Source organism: Carassius auratus, unplaced genomic scaffold, assembly GCF_003368295.1.
Source record: "Carassius auratus strain Wakin unplaced genomic scaffold, ASM336829v1 scaf_tig00001591, whole genome shotgun sequence".
In the NCBI taxonomy this organism is placed as follows: Eukaryota; Metazoa; Chordata; class Actinopteri; order Cypriniformes; family Cyprinidae; genus Carassius; species Carassius auratus.
The window spans coordinates 2,746,733-2,764,107 of NW_020523372.1; the positions used below are offsets into that span (position 1 = coordinate 2,746,733).

The 17,375-nt window shown below is 38.6% G+C and overlaps 1 protein-coding gene and 1 non-coding gene across 4 annotated transcripts; both read left to right on the forward strand.

Moving 5' to 3' along the window:
* Positions 1 to 1,292: 1,292 nt before the first annotated feature.
* On the forward strand, positions 1,293 to 14,273 carry LOC113069423 (exportin-2). Of its 3 annotated transcripts, none has more exons than XM_026242520.1 (25): positions 1,293 to 1,405; positions 2,151 to 2,237; positions 2,942 to 3,084; positions 3,171 to 3,272; positions 3,678 to 3,823; positions 3,969 to 4,059; positions 6,247 to 6,354; positions 6,435 to 6,527; positions 6,640 to 6,807; positions 6,912 to 7,041; positions 7,300 to 7,365; positions 7,439 to 7,641; positions 8,265 to 8,349; positions 8,447 to 8,508; positions 8,604 to 8,740; positions 8,825 to 8,928; positions 9,007 to 9,104; positions 9,539 to 9,689; positions 11,820 to 12,028; positions 12,151 to 12,248; positions 12,334 to 12,419; positions 12,543 to 12,624; positions 12,779 to 12,925; positions 13,175 to 13,406; positions 13,505 to 14,273. In XM_026242520.1, the coding sequence occupies exons 2-25, from the start codon at positions 2,153 to 2,155 to the stop codon at positions 13,592 to 13,594; spliced, it is 2,916 nt and encodes a 971-aa protein (XP_026098305.1). In that variant the 5' UTR covers positions 1,293 to 1,405; positions 2,151 to 2,152; the 3' UTR covers positions 13,595 to 14,273. The 3 variants fall into 3 exon arrangements, with proteins under 3 accessions (XP_026098305.1, XP_026098306.1, XP_026098307.1); XM_026242521.1 differs by having other exon boundaries at positions 1,301 to 1,405; positions 2,148 to 2,237; XM_026242522.1 differs by having other exon boundaries at positions 1,347 to 1,405; positions 2,097 to 2,237.
* LOC113069445 (small Cajal body-specific RNA 11) lies at positions 9,158 to 9,286 on the forward strand. Its single transcript, XR_003279724.1, has one exon.
* Positions 14,274 to 17,375: the final 3,102 nt, after the last annotated feature.

Genomic DNA, 17,375 nt, shown 5'->3' on the forward strand with positions numbered 1-17,375 from the left:
TGATGTAAGGGGCATAAAACAATAATCATGAGGAGCCAGAAGTAATTATGTGATGACATTTTCCTGGAAACCATAAACAGTACAAGGGACAAAGCCAAGTTAATTACAAAATGAAACAATACACAGAAGAAAGAACCGTCAGATTGCATGCTTTTCAATGTCCCAGTCACATTGTGTTATAACGTAATACGCCAAAAAGGATGTCTACAAATAATGCAGGACTAGACATTTATGAATTATGTACATCTTGACTCATTTTATGCAACAGAAGAAAAGGTTTGTTTTACTGTAAAACATTTTAAAGCCAATGTCAGCTGTTTTTTCATTTTTTATATTAATTTAATATTATTTAAAATAGTAAAACATGTTGCACCAAATTAACCAGAATCGATCAATTCTTCTTCTTCTTCTTCTGTCTTCTGTGTTTTATTTGAACTATGGTGTTCAAAATAATGAAGGGTGGATACCAGCAGTCAATTTAAATGAATAGGCTTGGTCTGCTTGAATGACTAAAATAAAACCAGTTAGTCTAATTGTTACAGTAAGTGATGGCAAGTGTTATATCACATGCATTAAGTCTCTTGATTTATTTTTCACAAGAAGACCTGTGAATAATCATTTTGAAAAGGAAAAAAATAATAATAATCATAATTCTGAGAGCATTAATATTTTCCCTATTGGTGTATAATTCACCTGATTCACATGATCTTCAATGCTTTTCATTAAATTGCCATTAAAACAGTCATGAAAATGAACATGTTTGTATTTAAAGCAGCATATAGAGAGTGCAAAACAAAAATACGATCATGATGCATGAATAGTCTAATAATAAAAAGCATATTTAATGACTTTTCAGGAAAATCTGTTAAATAATAATGAAACAATGCATAAATAGCACGAATGTAACTGATAACAAAAGTATTAAACCCCATTGTTAAAAAAAATAAATAATCCAAAGTAATTTACAACTGAGGAATACAACAAGCGATTATTGTATCTAAATAGGCCTAGATAAATACAACTTGCCCAACAAAAAGACAACCTGATCTTTGGAGTTTTAGGTGTAAATAAGAAAACACTCATGGCACCAGTTTAAGCTACAGCAACTCTTACAAGATATTATAATAATGGAATATTAGCTTGGACACAGAATTTATAAAAATAAAATTAATAGAATGTTTTGAACTGGATAATTTGATCATCTAAAACCAACGTTCCATTAAACATGCTGTAGTTTGCCGCAGCACACACGAGGGGGCGCTGCGTGATAAATACATTGCCCCACGTGCGCTTCTCTCTGTGTCTCATTAGTGCGCATGCGCACAGGCGTGACCGCGCACTTGTGTGAGGCGTTTGAAACTTCTCGCCGGTGATTAGCACACAGCACTTCTACATACTGTAAATGGTAAGACCCCCCTTAATCGCTTTGTTTTCTCATTGTCAGTAAATCAACTCTATAATATATTCTGGTCGTTAACGAACCATGAGATTACTGAATTATCTTGTTTGAATGCTTACGCACGCAGCGCGCGCTGTTAAGAGTGAGCTCGAGAATTAGCTCGTGAACTAACAACATAACGGAGTATTTTCCGCCTTACTTTCACTAGATTAACCTCGTTTGGCGGTTTCTTCGGTGTCCGTCCTCTCGGAAAATAGAAGTCGTTTTATTGTGAAGCGCTTTTTATTGTGTCTATTTTGCATGACTGGCGTTTATTTTCTCCTCGACTTGCTAACAGCTTTAGCACGTGAATCATGGCCTGAGTGTCTGTCATAAACAGCCAGACTGACACAGTGGAGCCCCTAAACCACACAGAGCATAATCTAGTGTTTATTCATAAATGTGAGTGAGACGCTTCAGCATCAAGATCAGAAACATTAAATCATTATCAGCTGATTTCGCTCAGTATAAATTAAAATGTACTTCAAGTCTTCAATTTCTGAAATGCATTAAGAAAATAAATACATGTGCACAGTATCATCAGCATGATCTTTGTTTCACAGAATGACTTGGTTTTAATAAAACCGTACCATTGACTGCAGTGGTGTGTGTGTGTGTGTGTGTGTGTGTGTTGGAGAGTTGATTGTGAGTTTTACAGATCATCTCACTGCTTCAGTTCTCATAGTGGCTTCTTCTTGTATTTGTGTAGCAGTGATGGAGCTCAATGATGGAAATCTCCAGACCCTGACTGAGTATCTGCAGAAGACCCTGAGTCCTGACCCAGCTGTGAGACGCCCAGGTAACATTCACATTTGAGGCGATTGACAAAAAAAATACAGCATTTTCTTTGGATTTGTGTATGAGAAGATAAAAATCTGCAGGCCTCAATAATGAATCTTCATTTTTTTTTCATACTGGCCCAGCTGCCAAATTTTTCACTAGCTTGCCAAAAAAAAAAAAAAATCCTCAGTAGTGCTAAACAATTAACATTTACACTTAGTAGATGCTTTTATCCAAAGTATTCAAAACAAAACCAGGCTTGTTGTGCTATTTTGTAGGGCTGCATAATTTGACCAAACATTAAGCAAATATGACCATTGTTGTAAAACTATTACAGTATTTACTATTGTAGTAAAATTAAGAATAACTCAGGGCTTCTTCTCTAGTAAGTGTGATATTTAGAATAGTAATAAACATACTAAATAGTAAACTTAAATTGTATTGAATTTTATGAAAAACTGCATGTGGCCTATAAGTATAAATCATTAGAAAGTTGTTTTTATAAAATATATGAATGAAAAAATCTGTCACAGTAATTTCTTAATTTGTTGAAGAAGAAACAAACTCTACATTTCCCTTTAAAAAACTTTCACTAAACGACTTCCCTCAGTTACCTCATTGACCAAAAAAAAAAAATACGGTAATGTAATCAAATGTAAAATAACACTATTTAGTCTCAACTATTTATCCCCATTTTTGTGTTCTTACCTCCTCCGTCCTTAGCTGAGAAATTTCTGGAGTCAGTGGAGGGAAACCAGAACTACCCCATTTTACTGCTCACATTACTAGAGAAGTCCCAAGACGAGGTCATTCGCGTGTGTGCAGCCGTCACCTTCAAGAACTACATCAAGAGGAACTGGCGCATAGTGAGTGTCCTGTTGAATACGATTAAAACAGGCCGGTGTGTGATGGGTGGCATCTAATCTGGATCTGTGTACTTTCTCTTCCTAAGGTCGAGGATGAACCAAACAAAATCTCTGATCCGGACCGGACTGCTATCAAAGCCAACATTGTAAATTTGATGCTTACCAGCCCAGAGCAAATACAAAAACAGGTAGAGTTTCAGATAACCCACGGAAAGCAGCAGCTAGAATAAAGGTGTTTGACCCGTGCACTTTTACAGCGACTCTTATTTGAAATGAGTGCTGTTGCTGTAATCCACATCACTGGGTTTGTTATGAGCCATACTGCTGTAGCTTATAAATCAGGGGTCTCTTTTGACCCATGTCATGTGATTCTAATAAATAAGCTTGAGAAATTTTAGATGCAACTTATATTCACAATTCTCCTTTTCAATACAACAGATAACACTATTAGCTTAACTAATAAAAAAGTTCAAATATTATTAAAGACGAGTGAACACTAAGTAATAATTTCTGAACACATAAAAACAAAATTACAAGCAAGAGCATGAATAAAAACATTGTGTAAACAGAAGTGTCTGTTTTCCCCCCTGCAGCTGAGTGATGCGATCAGCATCCTCGGGCGAGAGGACTTCCCTCAGAAATGGCCAGGTCTCCTGACCGAGATGATCAGTCGATTTCAGAGCGGGGACTTCCACATCATCAACGGGGTGCTTCGCACGGCACACTCTCTTTTTAAAAGGTACTGGAGAATATTGGTATAAAAATGTAATGTGTATGTAAATTTTTTGGGATTCAGGAGTTACATTTCTAGACACTTTTGTTCCTGTCTCTTACATAAATTTGATACATCCTGTATTTTGAGTAATGCCTCTGTTGTCTTTCAGATATCGCCATGAGTTTAAGTCCAATGAGCTGTGGTCAGAGATCAAGCTGGTACTGGACACTTTTGCACAGCCTCTCACTGAACTCTTCAAGGTGAAGTCAATGAGTTGTTGTCCTTTTCGTTATTCCATCATAAACTGATATGTGACCCTAAACCACAAAAACAGTCTTAAGTTCACTGGGGTATATTTTTAGTAGTGGTGGGCCGTTATCGGTGTTAACGTGCTGCGTTAACGCGAGACTCTTATCGGGCGATTAAAAAAAAAATATCGCCGTTAATCTATTCTCAAAGTTGGGTTGGGAGCTGGGTCTATACTAAGCAAGCTATGATGCCTTTCACCTTGATATTTTATATAACAATACAACTTGCCCAACAAAAAGACAACCTGACCTTTGCAGTTTTAGGTGTAAATAAGAAAACACTCATGGCACCAGTTTATGCTACAGCAACTCTTAAAAGATATTATAATAATGGAATATTAAAGTTGGGTTGGGAGCTGGGTCTATAATAAGCAAGCTATGATGACTTTCACCTTGATATTTTATATAACCGACTGGCTGAGGCCAGCCTAAAAAGATGCTCAGGACAGTTGACGGGCCACTGCTGCGCATCGTCACGAAAGCTTTTTTTTTTTTCACATGTTTTTACGCCTTACCACTTGTCGATTTAAACATTAAAGCATCCAAAAACAAGACGCGGAAAAGCTGAACAGAGGAGCTGGTTACTTGCGCGCTATGTTCGGTGAGGAGAGAGAGAGAGAGACAGAGAGAGAGAGAGCCGCGTATCACAGACACCGACACTGAACCGACCTCTCTTATGCGAACTGAGCCTGGTTTCTCCCAAGGTTTTTTTTCTCCATTCTGTCACCGATGGAGTTTCGGTTCCTTGCCGCTGTCGCCTCTGGCTTGCTTAGTTGGGGTCACTTCATCTACAGCGATATCATTGACTTGATTGCAAATTAAAACACACTATTTCAACTGAACAGAGATGAAATAACTGAATTCAATGATGAACTGCCTTTAACTATCATAACTATCATTTTGCATTATTGAGACACTGTTTTCCAAATGAATGTTGTTCAGTGCTTTGGCGCAATGTATTTTGTTTAAAGCACTATATAAATAAAGATGATTGATTGATTGATTTGAAGAGAAAGGCGTCTCAAAACACTTGAACATCGAATTTGCTTATTTTTGCTCTTGTGTCGACAAATACATACAAAATATGTCAAAATATCCACCTTGGAAATTATGCTCGAAAAAACCATCAGTTATTTATAAGTGAAGTAAACAGTTGAGGGAAAAACTGGGATGTGTATTATATTGGATGCGTTCATCGTCTCTTAAAGTGACCGCGCCTAATTTAGCTACTGGCTGCTGTAATGTTAATCCAAGAAAATGAAAATCACTCACTGCTCTTGAATGAATTACTTTGTAGTTTTAACAGTCAAACCAAAAATTATTCAGACACCAGGTATAATTTTTGATATATATAGCAAAACTGTAATAATGTGAGAGATGTTAAAGGTGTCTGAATGAATGTAGGTTTGATTGTATAATTTTTTTATTGTATAATTTTTACATTGAAGACTATCCAGTGCTATTTTACATTTAATTATTTGGTTTCTGTACCTTGACACCTACACACTTGAAAAAAACGTAAACATTGGTGTGAAACAGGAGTAATGTTGTTTGCACCTTGTGCAATGTGGAATTAGTTTACAGCTTTTTCAAGCAATTTGTGATACTTGATTTTGGAAACGGGAGATGAGCCCCTTTTCTAATGCACCACCTAGCTCGATAAACCCCTTCTCAAAGACTTACTGTTTGTCAATTTTATTTGAGTAACACACACATTCTGAATGCCTTCGGCAGAATTCGAATGAGCCATTTTAATATAGATTAATTTCAAGATCACAGTGAGATTTTAGCAATAGCCAAAATTATCCAGGTTTCTTTTTATACCAAAAATCAGTAGGATATTAAGTTAATGTTACCATAATTAATGAAACTTAATTTTGATTAGTAATATGCATTTCTAAGAATTCATTTGGACAATTCAAAGGTGATTTTCTCAGTATTACATTTTTTGCACCCTCAGGTTCCAGATTTTCGAATAGTTGTAAACCTAAGCTTATTTATTAAGCTTTCAGATGGTGTATAAATCTCAGTTTCAAAAAATTAACACTTAAGACTGGTTTAGTGGTCCAGGGTCACATATGAGAGGAATCATTTGCGTTTTCTCATGTGAAATGGAAATGTCACTTGTTTCAATTTTAGGCTACGATTGATTTGTGTCAAACTCATGCAACAGATGTCAACGCCCTGAAAGTGCTCTTCTCTTCCCTAACACTTATTTCAAAACTTTTCTACAGCCTTAACTTCCAGGTGAGTCTGCACTTACAACCGCTCATGCCTCCATTTGCACCGGTTTTCCCAGTTCACGTCTCTTTTTCCAATCTCTTCAGGATCTCCCAGAGTTCTTTGAGGATAACATGGAGACTTGGATGACAAATTTTCATAACTTATTGACTTTGGATAACAAGCTGTTGCAAACAGATGTGAGTTTATTCTCATATTGAAGTTTTCTAACACGGACGTGCTCCAAAATCTGATTTCTTTACGTTCAAATAACCAAGACCGACAAACTAACCTGTGGGTTTCCTGCTGTAGGATGAGGAGGAGGCTGGTCTGTTGGAGCTGTTGAAATCTCAAATCTGTGATAACGCAGCACTTTACGCTCAAAAATATGATGAAGAGTTCCAGCCTTACTTGCCTAACTTTGTCACCGCTATCTGGAACCTGCTGGTCACAACTGGTCAGGAGGTTAAATATGACTTGGTAAGTGGATTGCGTTGAAAATTCTTGATGGCGGACATTATTTTAGTGTTTATATTGCTGTTAGTTTTTTTCTTAACAGTGCCTTACAACTTTGTCCATTGTAGCTTGTGAGCAATGCTATCCAGTTTTTGGCATCAGTGTGTGAGCGGCCGCACTATAAGCATCTCTTTGAAGACCAGAACGTTCTTACCAGCATCTGTGAGAAGGTCATCGTACCCAACATGGAGTTTAGAAGTATGTGTCAATTTGTTTTTGTCAAGCTCTTATATCAGTGTTCCTCAGATCTTTCCCTGGAGGGCCAGTTCGCTGCAGAGTTTAGCTCCAACCCTGATCAAACTGTGATTTCTAATGATCCTGAAGACATTGATTAGCACGCTCAGGTGTTTGATTAGGGTTAGAGCTAAACTCTGCAGGAAAGTGGATCTCTGTGGGACAGATTTTGTAAATAATCTAGAATAATTTTCCATGTTGTAAATTGATCATTGAATTCAGGTGCAGATGAAGAGGCTTTTGAAGATAACGCGGAGGAGTACATCATCAGAGACCTGGAAGGCTCAGGTATGTTGATGCTATTCTCTCTTGTTCAGACACTCAGTCTTCCTGTGCTCAATCATAACTCCTGTCCTCACAGACATCGACACGAGGCGTAGAGCGGCCTGTGATTTGGTGCGAGGCCTCTGTAAGTTCTTCGAGGGCCCCGTGACGGGCATCTTCTCTGGCTATGTGAGCTCCATGCTGACAGAATATGCCAAGAACCCCGGGGTGAACTGGAAACACAAGGATGCTGCCATCTACCTGGTCACATCTCTGGCTTCCAAAGCTCAGACACAAAAGGCGAGATTTTTCTCAAATGGCAAAATAGACATTATTGAACGAAACGGTTCAAATGCATGATGTAATCAAATTGTATTGTGCATTATGTATTATATGAAATGCCTGAGGGTGCCGACAGCCTGTCGATTGGTTTTTACACTTGACATCACAATCTAATTAATTCAAATGTCCATTTAATCTTTAATATATGGCAACTTCTTTATGATAGACATGCTAGAGTCCTTTCTTGAACAAGAACATGTGGACATCAAAACTCAGAGATGGTCCGTGCTTGATAACTGTCTGTGTAGAGCAGGATTTACTGTGAATGGAGCTGTTATACCTAACCTGCACGCATATAAACAAAGCTCATATTGAATTTAAAAATGGTTTGACCACTATTCGCAAAGTGCTGTAGACATCTGTAATTTATAGACTGCTCAAAAGGCTTACACGTATTCAGACCATGGTTAAAGTCAAAAGTATCTCGTACTTTTATATGAATGTTTTATACGGGCTCTTAAAAAATGTATTTATGTGATTATTGGAGCCAGTCTAAGGAGATGCTTGAGTCTAGTTTCTTCAGCTTTGTGAGCTATAGATCTGAGGTCAAGTCCTATCAAATGTGTACTTTTGGTTTACAGCATGGAATAACACAAGCCAATGAGCTGGTGAACCTGTGTGAATTCTTCGTCAACCACATTCTAGTAGACCTGAAATCTCCCAATGGTAATTGGCTTCACTCATGTCATTCAGCACTTTTAAATAGTTTTTACTGGAACTGCATTGGTGCTGAATGACAGTTCACTTCTTCTTTGTCCCTCAGTGAACGAGTTCCCAGTTTTGAAAGCAGATGCCATCAAGTATGTTATGACCTTCAGAAGTCAAGTAAGCACTTTCCTTTCCATTCCATTGAATGCTTTCCGTTACACACGTGTGCCTTCGCTGGGTGTGATTGGTCTGGCTCCTCTCTGGTCCTCCAGCTCCCTAAAGAGCAGCTGTTGGAGGCTGTTCCTCTGCTGGTGGCCCACCTACAGGCGGAGAGCATCGTCCAGCACACCTACGCAGCACATGCACTCGAGAGACTCTTCACCATGAGAGGAGCCAACAACGCCACTCTGTGAGTTTTCCCAGTACGAGACATGACAATGGTCCTGTTCTGAACTTTGACCATCTTATTTTCTGAGCTAATCTTATTTTTCAGCATTACTCCTGCAGAAATGGCACCATTCACAGAACAGTTACTCAACAATCTGTTCAAAGCTTTAGCAATCCCTGGCTCATCTGAGAACGAGTACATCATGAAAGGTGTAGTAAAAGCTTTTGTTCACTGTAATATTCTTATGTAGCCTACTCCTTGACCTGTTCTGTGTGTCTCCTCTCTAGCCATCATGAGGAGTTTCTCCCTCTTACAGGAAGCCATTGTGCCCTACATCCCTACTCTCATTGGCCAACTGACTCATAAGCTCCTCCTCATCAGCAAGGTAAGCCAGTCATTAAATCTGCTGTCCTATGAAGGATGCTTGAGATCAGGTTGGTGTCCAGTCATGTGGTCTTTGTCTCAGTCCATGGCATTAGATGCACTGGCAGGACACACAGTAATATCCGTCCATTAAAGGGGACATTTCCCAAGCAGGACTTGATCCTAAAGGCAGGACGGAACATCTTCATGTTTTACACCCGGGATGTGTTCAGCATGCCATACTAGCACCATTTCTGCAGCATGCACATTTTCTGCATTCAAAGAATAGAAATAGAAATCCACTGAATTAAACGTGTAGCAAATCTACATTTTAAACCTAAAGTTAGTCATTTAAATAACTACTTGATAGTAAGCAATAAAAGTTTTCCATTTGAAATCTTTTATATGTGTGGGCAGCCTGTTCTTTAAAGATAACAAACTTTCTGTTCTCTACAGAATCCCAGTAAGCCGCATTTCAACCATTACCTGTTTGAGTCACTGTGCCTGTCCATCCGGATCACCTGCAAGGCCAATCGAGACACTGTGGGCAGCTTTGAAGAAGCCCTGTTTCCTGTGTTTACCGAGATCCTCCAGAACGATGTGCAGGGTGTGTTACACTGTTGTCATTTGGCAAACTTTATAACCTTGACTTAAGCCCTATTCGGATGGGACTAGTTTTCTAAACTACGTTTGAGTTTCGATTTTTACCACCTGACATCTGTGATTTTCATGTACCAATTCAGATGGGACTAACATCTCCGTGTTTATTACATAGGTGGTAGGGTCTGATTTGTGCATCTGGGCGTCACAGAGATCACGCGCTCTCTATGCATTCATTCAGAATGATTGCAATTAGGATTATTACACCATAAATACTGAATGGCTAGTATAGCAAAACCATGTTAATGTGTGGTTCCTTTGGTTTAAATTGTTCCTTTTAATTCTTTTTTTTTTTAATTAAAGGGGGGGGTGAAATGCTCGTTTTCACTCAATATCCTGTTAATCTTGAGTACCTATAGAGTAGTACTGAATCCTTCATAACTCCAAAAAGTCTTTAGTTTTATTATATTCATAAGAGAAAGATAGTCTGTACCGATTTTTTCCAGAAAAACACGACCGGCTGGAGGCGTGACGTGTGGGCGGAGCTAAAGAATCACGAGCGCGAGTAAGCTTTTGCGTTGAGAGCGTTTGGAAGCTGTGACATTACCGTGAGGGAAAACACATCATCCAAAACAAACCATGGCTTACAGTCAGATTCAGCGTATATTTATGATCCCGAATCAGATCCCGAGGCTGAAATTGAACAAGAGCAGCATCAGCTATCAGTCTCTATGTGGTATGTACTGAAACTGTATATATTTGCTTAGCGGTTTTGGAAAATGCAAAGTTCCACTTTGTCGTCTTTTTTTTTTTTAAGCTGTACATGTGGAAAGTGCAGTTTGATGACAACATCGCATGTTGTTTACTTGATGTGTTTACGCGTCGATAGCTAAGTTAACAACACAGAGATATTTGAAGCAGTTTTACTCACCGCATGCGGTTCCAACACACGATCGTGACCCTTTTTCGTCGGGACTGCATCATCCTTAAGAAATAAACGATGTGCAAATCCGGCGTCAAACTGGGCCTTGTTTGTAAAACAAGCATCTTCGAAATGCAGGGAACAAACCCTTGCACAACTCCGTTGATGCTCTGTAAAAATAAACTCCATCCACTGGTCCCTTAATGCTGTTTCTCTTTTGGTAATCTGTGCAGGGTTGTCTTGCCCTGGCAACCAAAAACACACTTCTTTTGTGACATTTCGCGACGCTCTCGCTCTGATCAGTGAATGTCTGTGCTGCTCAGCCTCGCTATACAGGAGCGCGCGCTCTTCCGGCAGAAATGCCTCAGGACCCATATAAGGAAATTCCACTCCATCTAACGTCACACAGAGCCATACTCGAAAAAAACTTTCCGAAACTTGTGACAAACTGGAAGAGGAATTTTTGGAACAGAAATACTCCTTCAAACGTACAACTTAATTTTTGAAACTTTGTCCATGTTTAGCATGGGAATCCAACTCTTTAACAGTGTAAAAAACTAATTAAATGTAATTAAAACATTATGTAACTGAGTACATAAATGAAGGTGAGTAATCTTACCTGATGCTGATATTACAATAGCCGGTATTAACATTTTACTTGCTCTTGATTGTATTATTTTTTTTATTTATTTACTGGTAAGCAAATATATCAGACATGCGCGCGTAAGAGCATCTACGGTAATTCACGTTGGCCAAAACACATAAGGTAATGCGTTGTGAAATAAAATATCACTGGTAATCACAGACATTCGCATTCGGACGGGATTAGTTTTCTCAGAGCATCACTGAGTTTGCTGAAAAACGGTAGGTAATTTGCTCTGGAATTATCACAAGAGGTTGTGTGAGGAAAAACACAGACGTGGCAGATTCGGACGGGATTAAAATCACCAAGTACGTCTGTGAAATAGATTTCTCTAACGACCCCCCTGTAAAACTAGTCCTGTCCGAATAGGGCTTTACACAATTACTCAGAAGTATGGGGTCTGTATTTATTTGATTGAAAATGTCAGAGAAAAACATCTCATCATAGTGTCTCATCATCCTTCAGAAATCATTCTAATTTGCTGTTCAAGAACATTTTTGTCAATGATCTTTTTGTTGAATTATAAATGCGGTCACTTGAGTGAAGAGTATGTCTCATCTCTGGCCCTGCAGAGTTTGTGCCGTACGTCTTCCAGGTGATGTCTCTCCTGCTGGAGATCCACACCAGCTCCATCCCCTCCTCCTACATGGCCCTGTTTCCTCACCTCCTGCAGCCCGTGCTGTGGGAACGCACCGGAAACATCCCTCCGCTCGTCCGGCTGCTGCAGGCCTACCTGGAGAAAGGAGCCACCACCATCGCCAGCGCAGCGGCTGACAAGATCGTGAGTGCTTCATGGGATGGTCTCTCTTATTGTAGCTAGATAAATACCCAGAATGCAGTGGGCTTTACCTCAATACATTCCAATTCAAATAATGTAATCATTATTTATTACATTTTTTCTAGCCTGGTCTTCTTGGAGTATTCCAGAAGCTCATCGCATCCAAGGCTAATGACCATCAAGGCTTCTATCTGCTCAACAGTATAGTGGAGCACATGCCTCCGTAAGCAATGCATCATGACTACACAAGACTTAAAGAGTTGACATGTTTCTGTGCTCTATTCACTTACTTCTGTGTTTGCATGCAGAGAATCCATCACCCAGTACAGGAAGCAGATCTTTGTTCTGCTTTTCCAGAGGCTTCAGAGCTCTAAGACCACAAAATTTGTAAAGAGTGAGAGATTGCTGTCATTTCTGATCATGGTTTTTACTTCGAACCCCATATGTATATGAGCGCCGTAACTTCAAAATTACAAGCTGCTCACTATATTAATCCATCACCTTTTTCTCTTCACAGGTTTCCTGGTCTTTATCAACCTTTATTGTGTGAAATACGGAGCAATTGCTTTGCATGAGATATTTGATGACATCCAGCCAAAGCAAGTAACTTTCTTATTTTAAACATGTCAAGTCATGCATTGCCGCTATTATGAATTTATTGATGACACATACCCCATCAAAGCATCTTCTAAAGAAAGTGCATGTGTTGGATTAGTTTTTTCTGATCGTTTCCATTGTTTTCGGTCTCCTCAGGATGTTTGGCATGGTCGTAGAGAAGATCATAATTCCTGAGGTGCAGAAGGTCTCCGGGCAGGTGGAGAAGAAGATCTGTGCTGTGGGCATCACAAAGATCCTCACTGAGTGTCCTGCCATGATGGACACAGAGTACACCAAACTCTGGTAAGACACACTACTGGTTCTTGTGTATTGGCTTTTCCGCTCACTGCCAGTTTAACCAAATAGTATTTCCACACCTGTGGTTTACCATATTGCAGATTCTACCCAACCTAAAAAGCCTCGGCATTCATCTTAAATGCTCAGTAGAGGCATATTAAAACAAGGATAAATCAACTCCTCAACTCCTCCTTCATTGTCAGTTGTGCATATTCCCGTTTCATTTGGTGAGAAAAGTCTGTTTCTGTTCTTCAGGACTCCTTTGTTGCAGGCTCTGATTGGTCTGTTTGAGTTACCAGAAGACGACAGCATCCCAGACGATGAGCATTTCATAGACATCGAGGACACTCCAGGATATCAGACGGCTTTCTCACAGCTTGCTTTTGCAGGGAAGAAAGAGCATGACCCCATCGGAGACGCTGTCAACAATCCCAAAATCCTCCTAGCTCAGTCCTTACACAAACTCTCCACCGCCTGTCCTGGAAGAGTGAGTATCGCTCACCATGTAATCACTGAAATGACTTGAGAACATGACAAGGCATGCTTGGCCTCCAGAGCTAACTAACCGGATGTTGTCTTTAACAGGTGCCCTCCATGTTGAGCACCAGTCTGCCAGCAGAAGCTCTTCAGTTCCTGCAGGGTTACCTTCAGGCTGCCACTGTACAGCTGGTGTAGCCACACCCCCAGACTCTTTATCGCCCAGAAAGGGGACCTCTGATGCTCTCAAGACACCTAAACTGATCCAACCAATAAAGAGACGACCAGTGGACTCAACATGAGTAGAGACACACCGCCAAGTGATGCATGGCCAGACAGAAGGGATGGTTTTAATGAATTATGTGATGAATGGGAAAGTGCTGATCGTCTCACTGGGTGGCCTCTGCTGGTGTTGGCTATTCTCACATATTATTTGGAGTCCAGTCAATATGTTCTCTTATTGTTTCATTTTTGGCGTCTTAGCCAGCCATTCATTCAGCAATATTTTGAAATGTCACCTTTTACAAACATTGAACAGCACTTGGGAGTTGGCAGGCAATTGATGGCATCTTTAAAATCAATGGGGAAAGCGTTTTCCGTTTGTTCTCTTTCCTGTAGTTTTGAAGATGTTCGTGCTGCAGAAAAATTTGTCTCATGTTTCATGTCATTCACCATGTTTTGTCTTTTACGTCTTAGTTTTGCTGCTTTAGTTGTTAATAAAATGAAGCTCTTGTTTATCATGTTGGTTCACGTTTGTATTTGCTGATCTAGTTTATTTCACAGATCAATGGATTCAAGAAGGAATGTTCAAAATTCAATGTCAGGAGTCGTGTATTGATTATATTGCCAAGTCAAGTTGGCAGGAGTGAATTTAATGGGGGAAAAAAAGCTAAATTATGAAAATAGCTGCCTTAGTTCATAGTTTTGTCTGTTACGGTTGTTGTGACTCATTATACTTAAGTCATTAATTCTAACATTAAAAATGAAATTAACACATTAACTAAGTATTTTTTAATGTCATCTTATAATAAATAATCTGCTCAAATGCATCAGGCTATGACATATTATTCGGTCATTACAATTATATTAATCAGTAACTAGACAATCCTGGTTTAGCACTTACAGAATGTTATTGTAGGTACAGATTCACATTACAGATGCACATTACAAACATAACATGTTACAATATAATACGTGTACAGGCAAATAAAACATCTTTGTTTGATTTCTTTCTCTTGGTCTGCATGAATATGTAAGTGCTTCTAAAGATAGAAGACAAAAATGATTTGCATTCTGACTGAATACAGTCTTGGGTTCTTGCCTTGAAATGTGGATGGTGTGTGTGGAGTATTATGCGATGGTTAAGAGGATTTCTTATGACCGTAAACACCCTGTTGTTTGGTCTTGATGAAGGAATACATGCACTTTTCACCTCGCATAAAACAATGTTGCAACATTAGCTTCCCAGGGGAGCAACCTAAAGAAAAGACAACGAAGAACATTTAATGCACGTGCTTGAGTTTTGTGTACGGTCTTAATCACGTGTTAGAAACTGGATTTTGTCAGATGAGGTACTTTCGCCCATGACTGGATTCAGATCATTTGTTGGTCAGCCAGAAGTTTAGAGGATCCAGCGCTGGAATCAGGCCTCTCTGTGATTAGAAACATTAGACTGAACATCATTGTGCTTTAAAAGAACAGCACTCAAATATAAAGCCATCATTTACTCATCTTTTGTTTTGTGTGTGTTTCTCATTAGAACGAATAACATGAGGATATTTTGAAGAATGTTCATACTGCTCATTTATATAGAAAGCATACAATCACTGGCTCCAAGGATGAAAGGCACCAAACTCAAAGGTGAAAACATTGCATCAGGTTTGGCACATTATTTTTGTCATTTTCGTATTATTGAAATAATATTAATATTTCAGTATGGAATTAGCTTTGATGTTTATTTTTTATGTTTCATTTAAATTTTAGATTAATTATTTAGTCATTTTTAATAGCTTTTGATCTAAATAATAATAATACAAATAATATTGTTTTTCTTTCAGGTTTAGTTTTATTTCCATTTTAGTTTTTATTTACTTCTAGTTAATATTGTTAGTGCTTCAAAAGGTACTCAGTATTTTTGCTTTAATTGATAACCCTGATTTGACATGTTCACTTGTGCCAGACATAAAAGAAAGAAATCACATGAAAGGCACAACATGGGGATGATTTCCTGGTTTCTGATTTGGCACCCCATCCACTCATTTCTCTGTTAATAAACTATGAGTCAGATTCTTGATTTTTGGTTTTCATCTGTGGCAGAAAGGCTTTTGTCATTTGTCAAAGCAGAAAAACAGTATGTGTAGATGACTTCTGGACATGTCCAAGTTCTGAATTAACTGCATAAGTAACTGGAGCTGGTTTATGCTAATGTTTGGATAGGATTTGAGCTAACTCTTGTTTTTGGTGTTTTTTTGTAGGAGGTAAAATGTGCTGCATGCTGCCTAGTGTTAAAACATCAATGCAAGCTGCAGGTTTGGGTCCCTTCTTAGGTATATCAAACATTTTGGCGTTTTATTGTCAGCCAGGTGAAATTCAATAGTCTGATTGCACACCACTTCTCAAAAGGTTACACTATTTATAATTCATGTCCTAAACCCAGCGTGGTGTGAGTTATGCAACTGAGGTGTGATACTCTGAGATAAGAGTGTGTTCAAATGCCTCAGCAAGCAACGTGTAACATTAAAAATGGTTTATATAATAACACTTGATAAAAGGACTAGGATTGTGACCAGACAAAACAATATAACCCATTATAAAAAAGGCATTTTTAAACAGGCACATAATTATAATGACATATACTTTGTTTTTACACATTGTGTTGCATCAAGCCGCTTAAACATAAAACCATGTCTGCATTTGTGATCGGTGAAAAAACAAACTACTAGTGCTACTCTACACCACTTAAAACTTGCGTTTGAGTCATCAGTGGCTAATTCTTTAAATATGTAAACGTACTTACAGACCTTGAAGCGCCAGACTGTCCTTGCAAAGTTGGAACTGCCACACTTTACAGAAACAGACACCGGCATTGTAGGCTACTCTCACATGAAACAGTCCTCGTCCTCCTAAAATACGCTGCACATCTCGGCAACAGCGAGAATCAGTTACTCCTTTCTTTGCGTGAACATTTGGGTGATGTTATGCAAATCTTCCCACATCCTGACATAGACATGTGGGGGCATGTTTGAATGAGCAGTTTTAAGGGGGTGTGGACGAGTAAACTTTTATAAAGGGTCCTGTTATACACCCGGCACAATGCGACGCAAGGTGCAGCACAAGTGTGTTTGCTAGTTTCAGTCCGGCGCTGTTCGCATTTTCCCGTCCAGCACCACGTCATTTAATTATATACGTTTAATAAATAATAACGTGCATACACGCTGCTTATTAATGAATAGGGCCCGGGATCTTGTGCAGCGTCCCTGATCACAGGTACAATCTACTAACAAGGTGCATCATCAATGATCAAATTGAACATTTGCAAATTAATTAATGTGATGTATGTACTGCTAGGCATCTTTTTTTTTCCTCTTTTTGTGAAATTTAGATGGAAAATGTGTACCTTTATGAGTCAATTATCAAAAGTTGCGTAACCCTTTAACTGTCCCCCCCATTTTTGAACATAGACGCTTTTGATTACAGACCAAAGGTTGGTCTCTTTTTAAAGAAAACAATCTGCAGATTATTGCAGAATTTAAATCATTTCAAAAAATGAAAGCATAAAAAAAGTTAAAGAAGTTTACACTTACTATAGTGAAAATTACTGTACTATTTTTATTATTTTATATAAAATACATATTATATAAAATATGTTTTAATCAAACATTGCTATAAAATTAAAGCCATATGTCTAAATAAGTTGTGTTAAAAATTAGAATTTGATATTAAAAAAATGCTAATTTGTTTAGGCGTTATACCACAAACA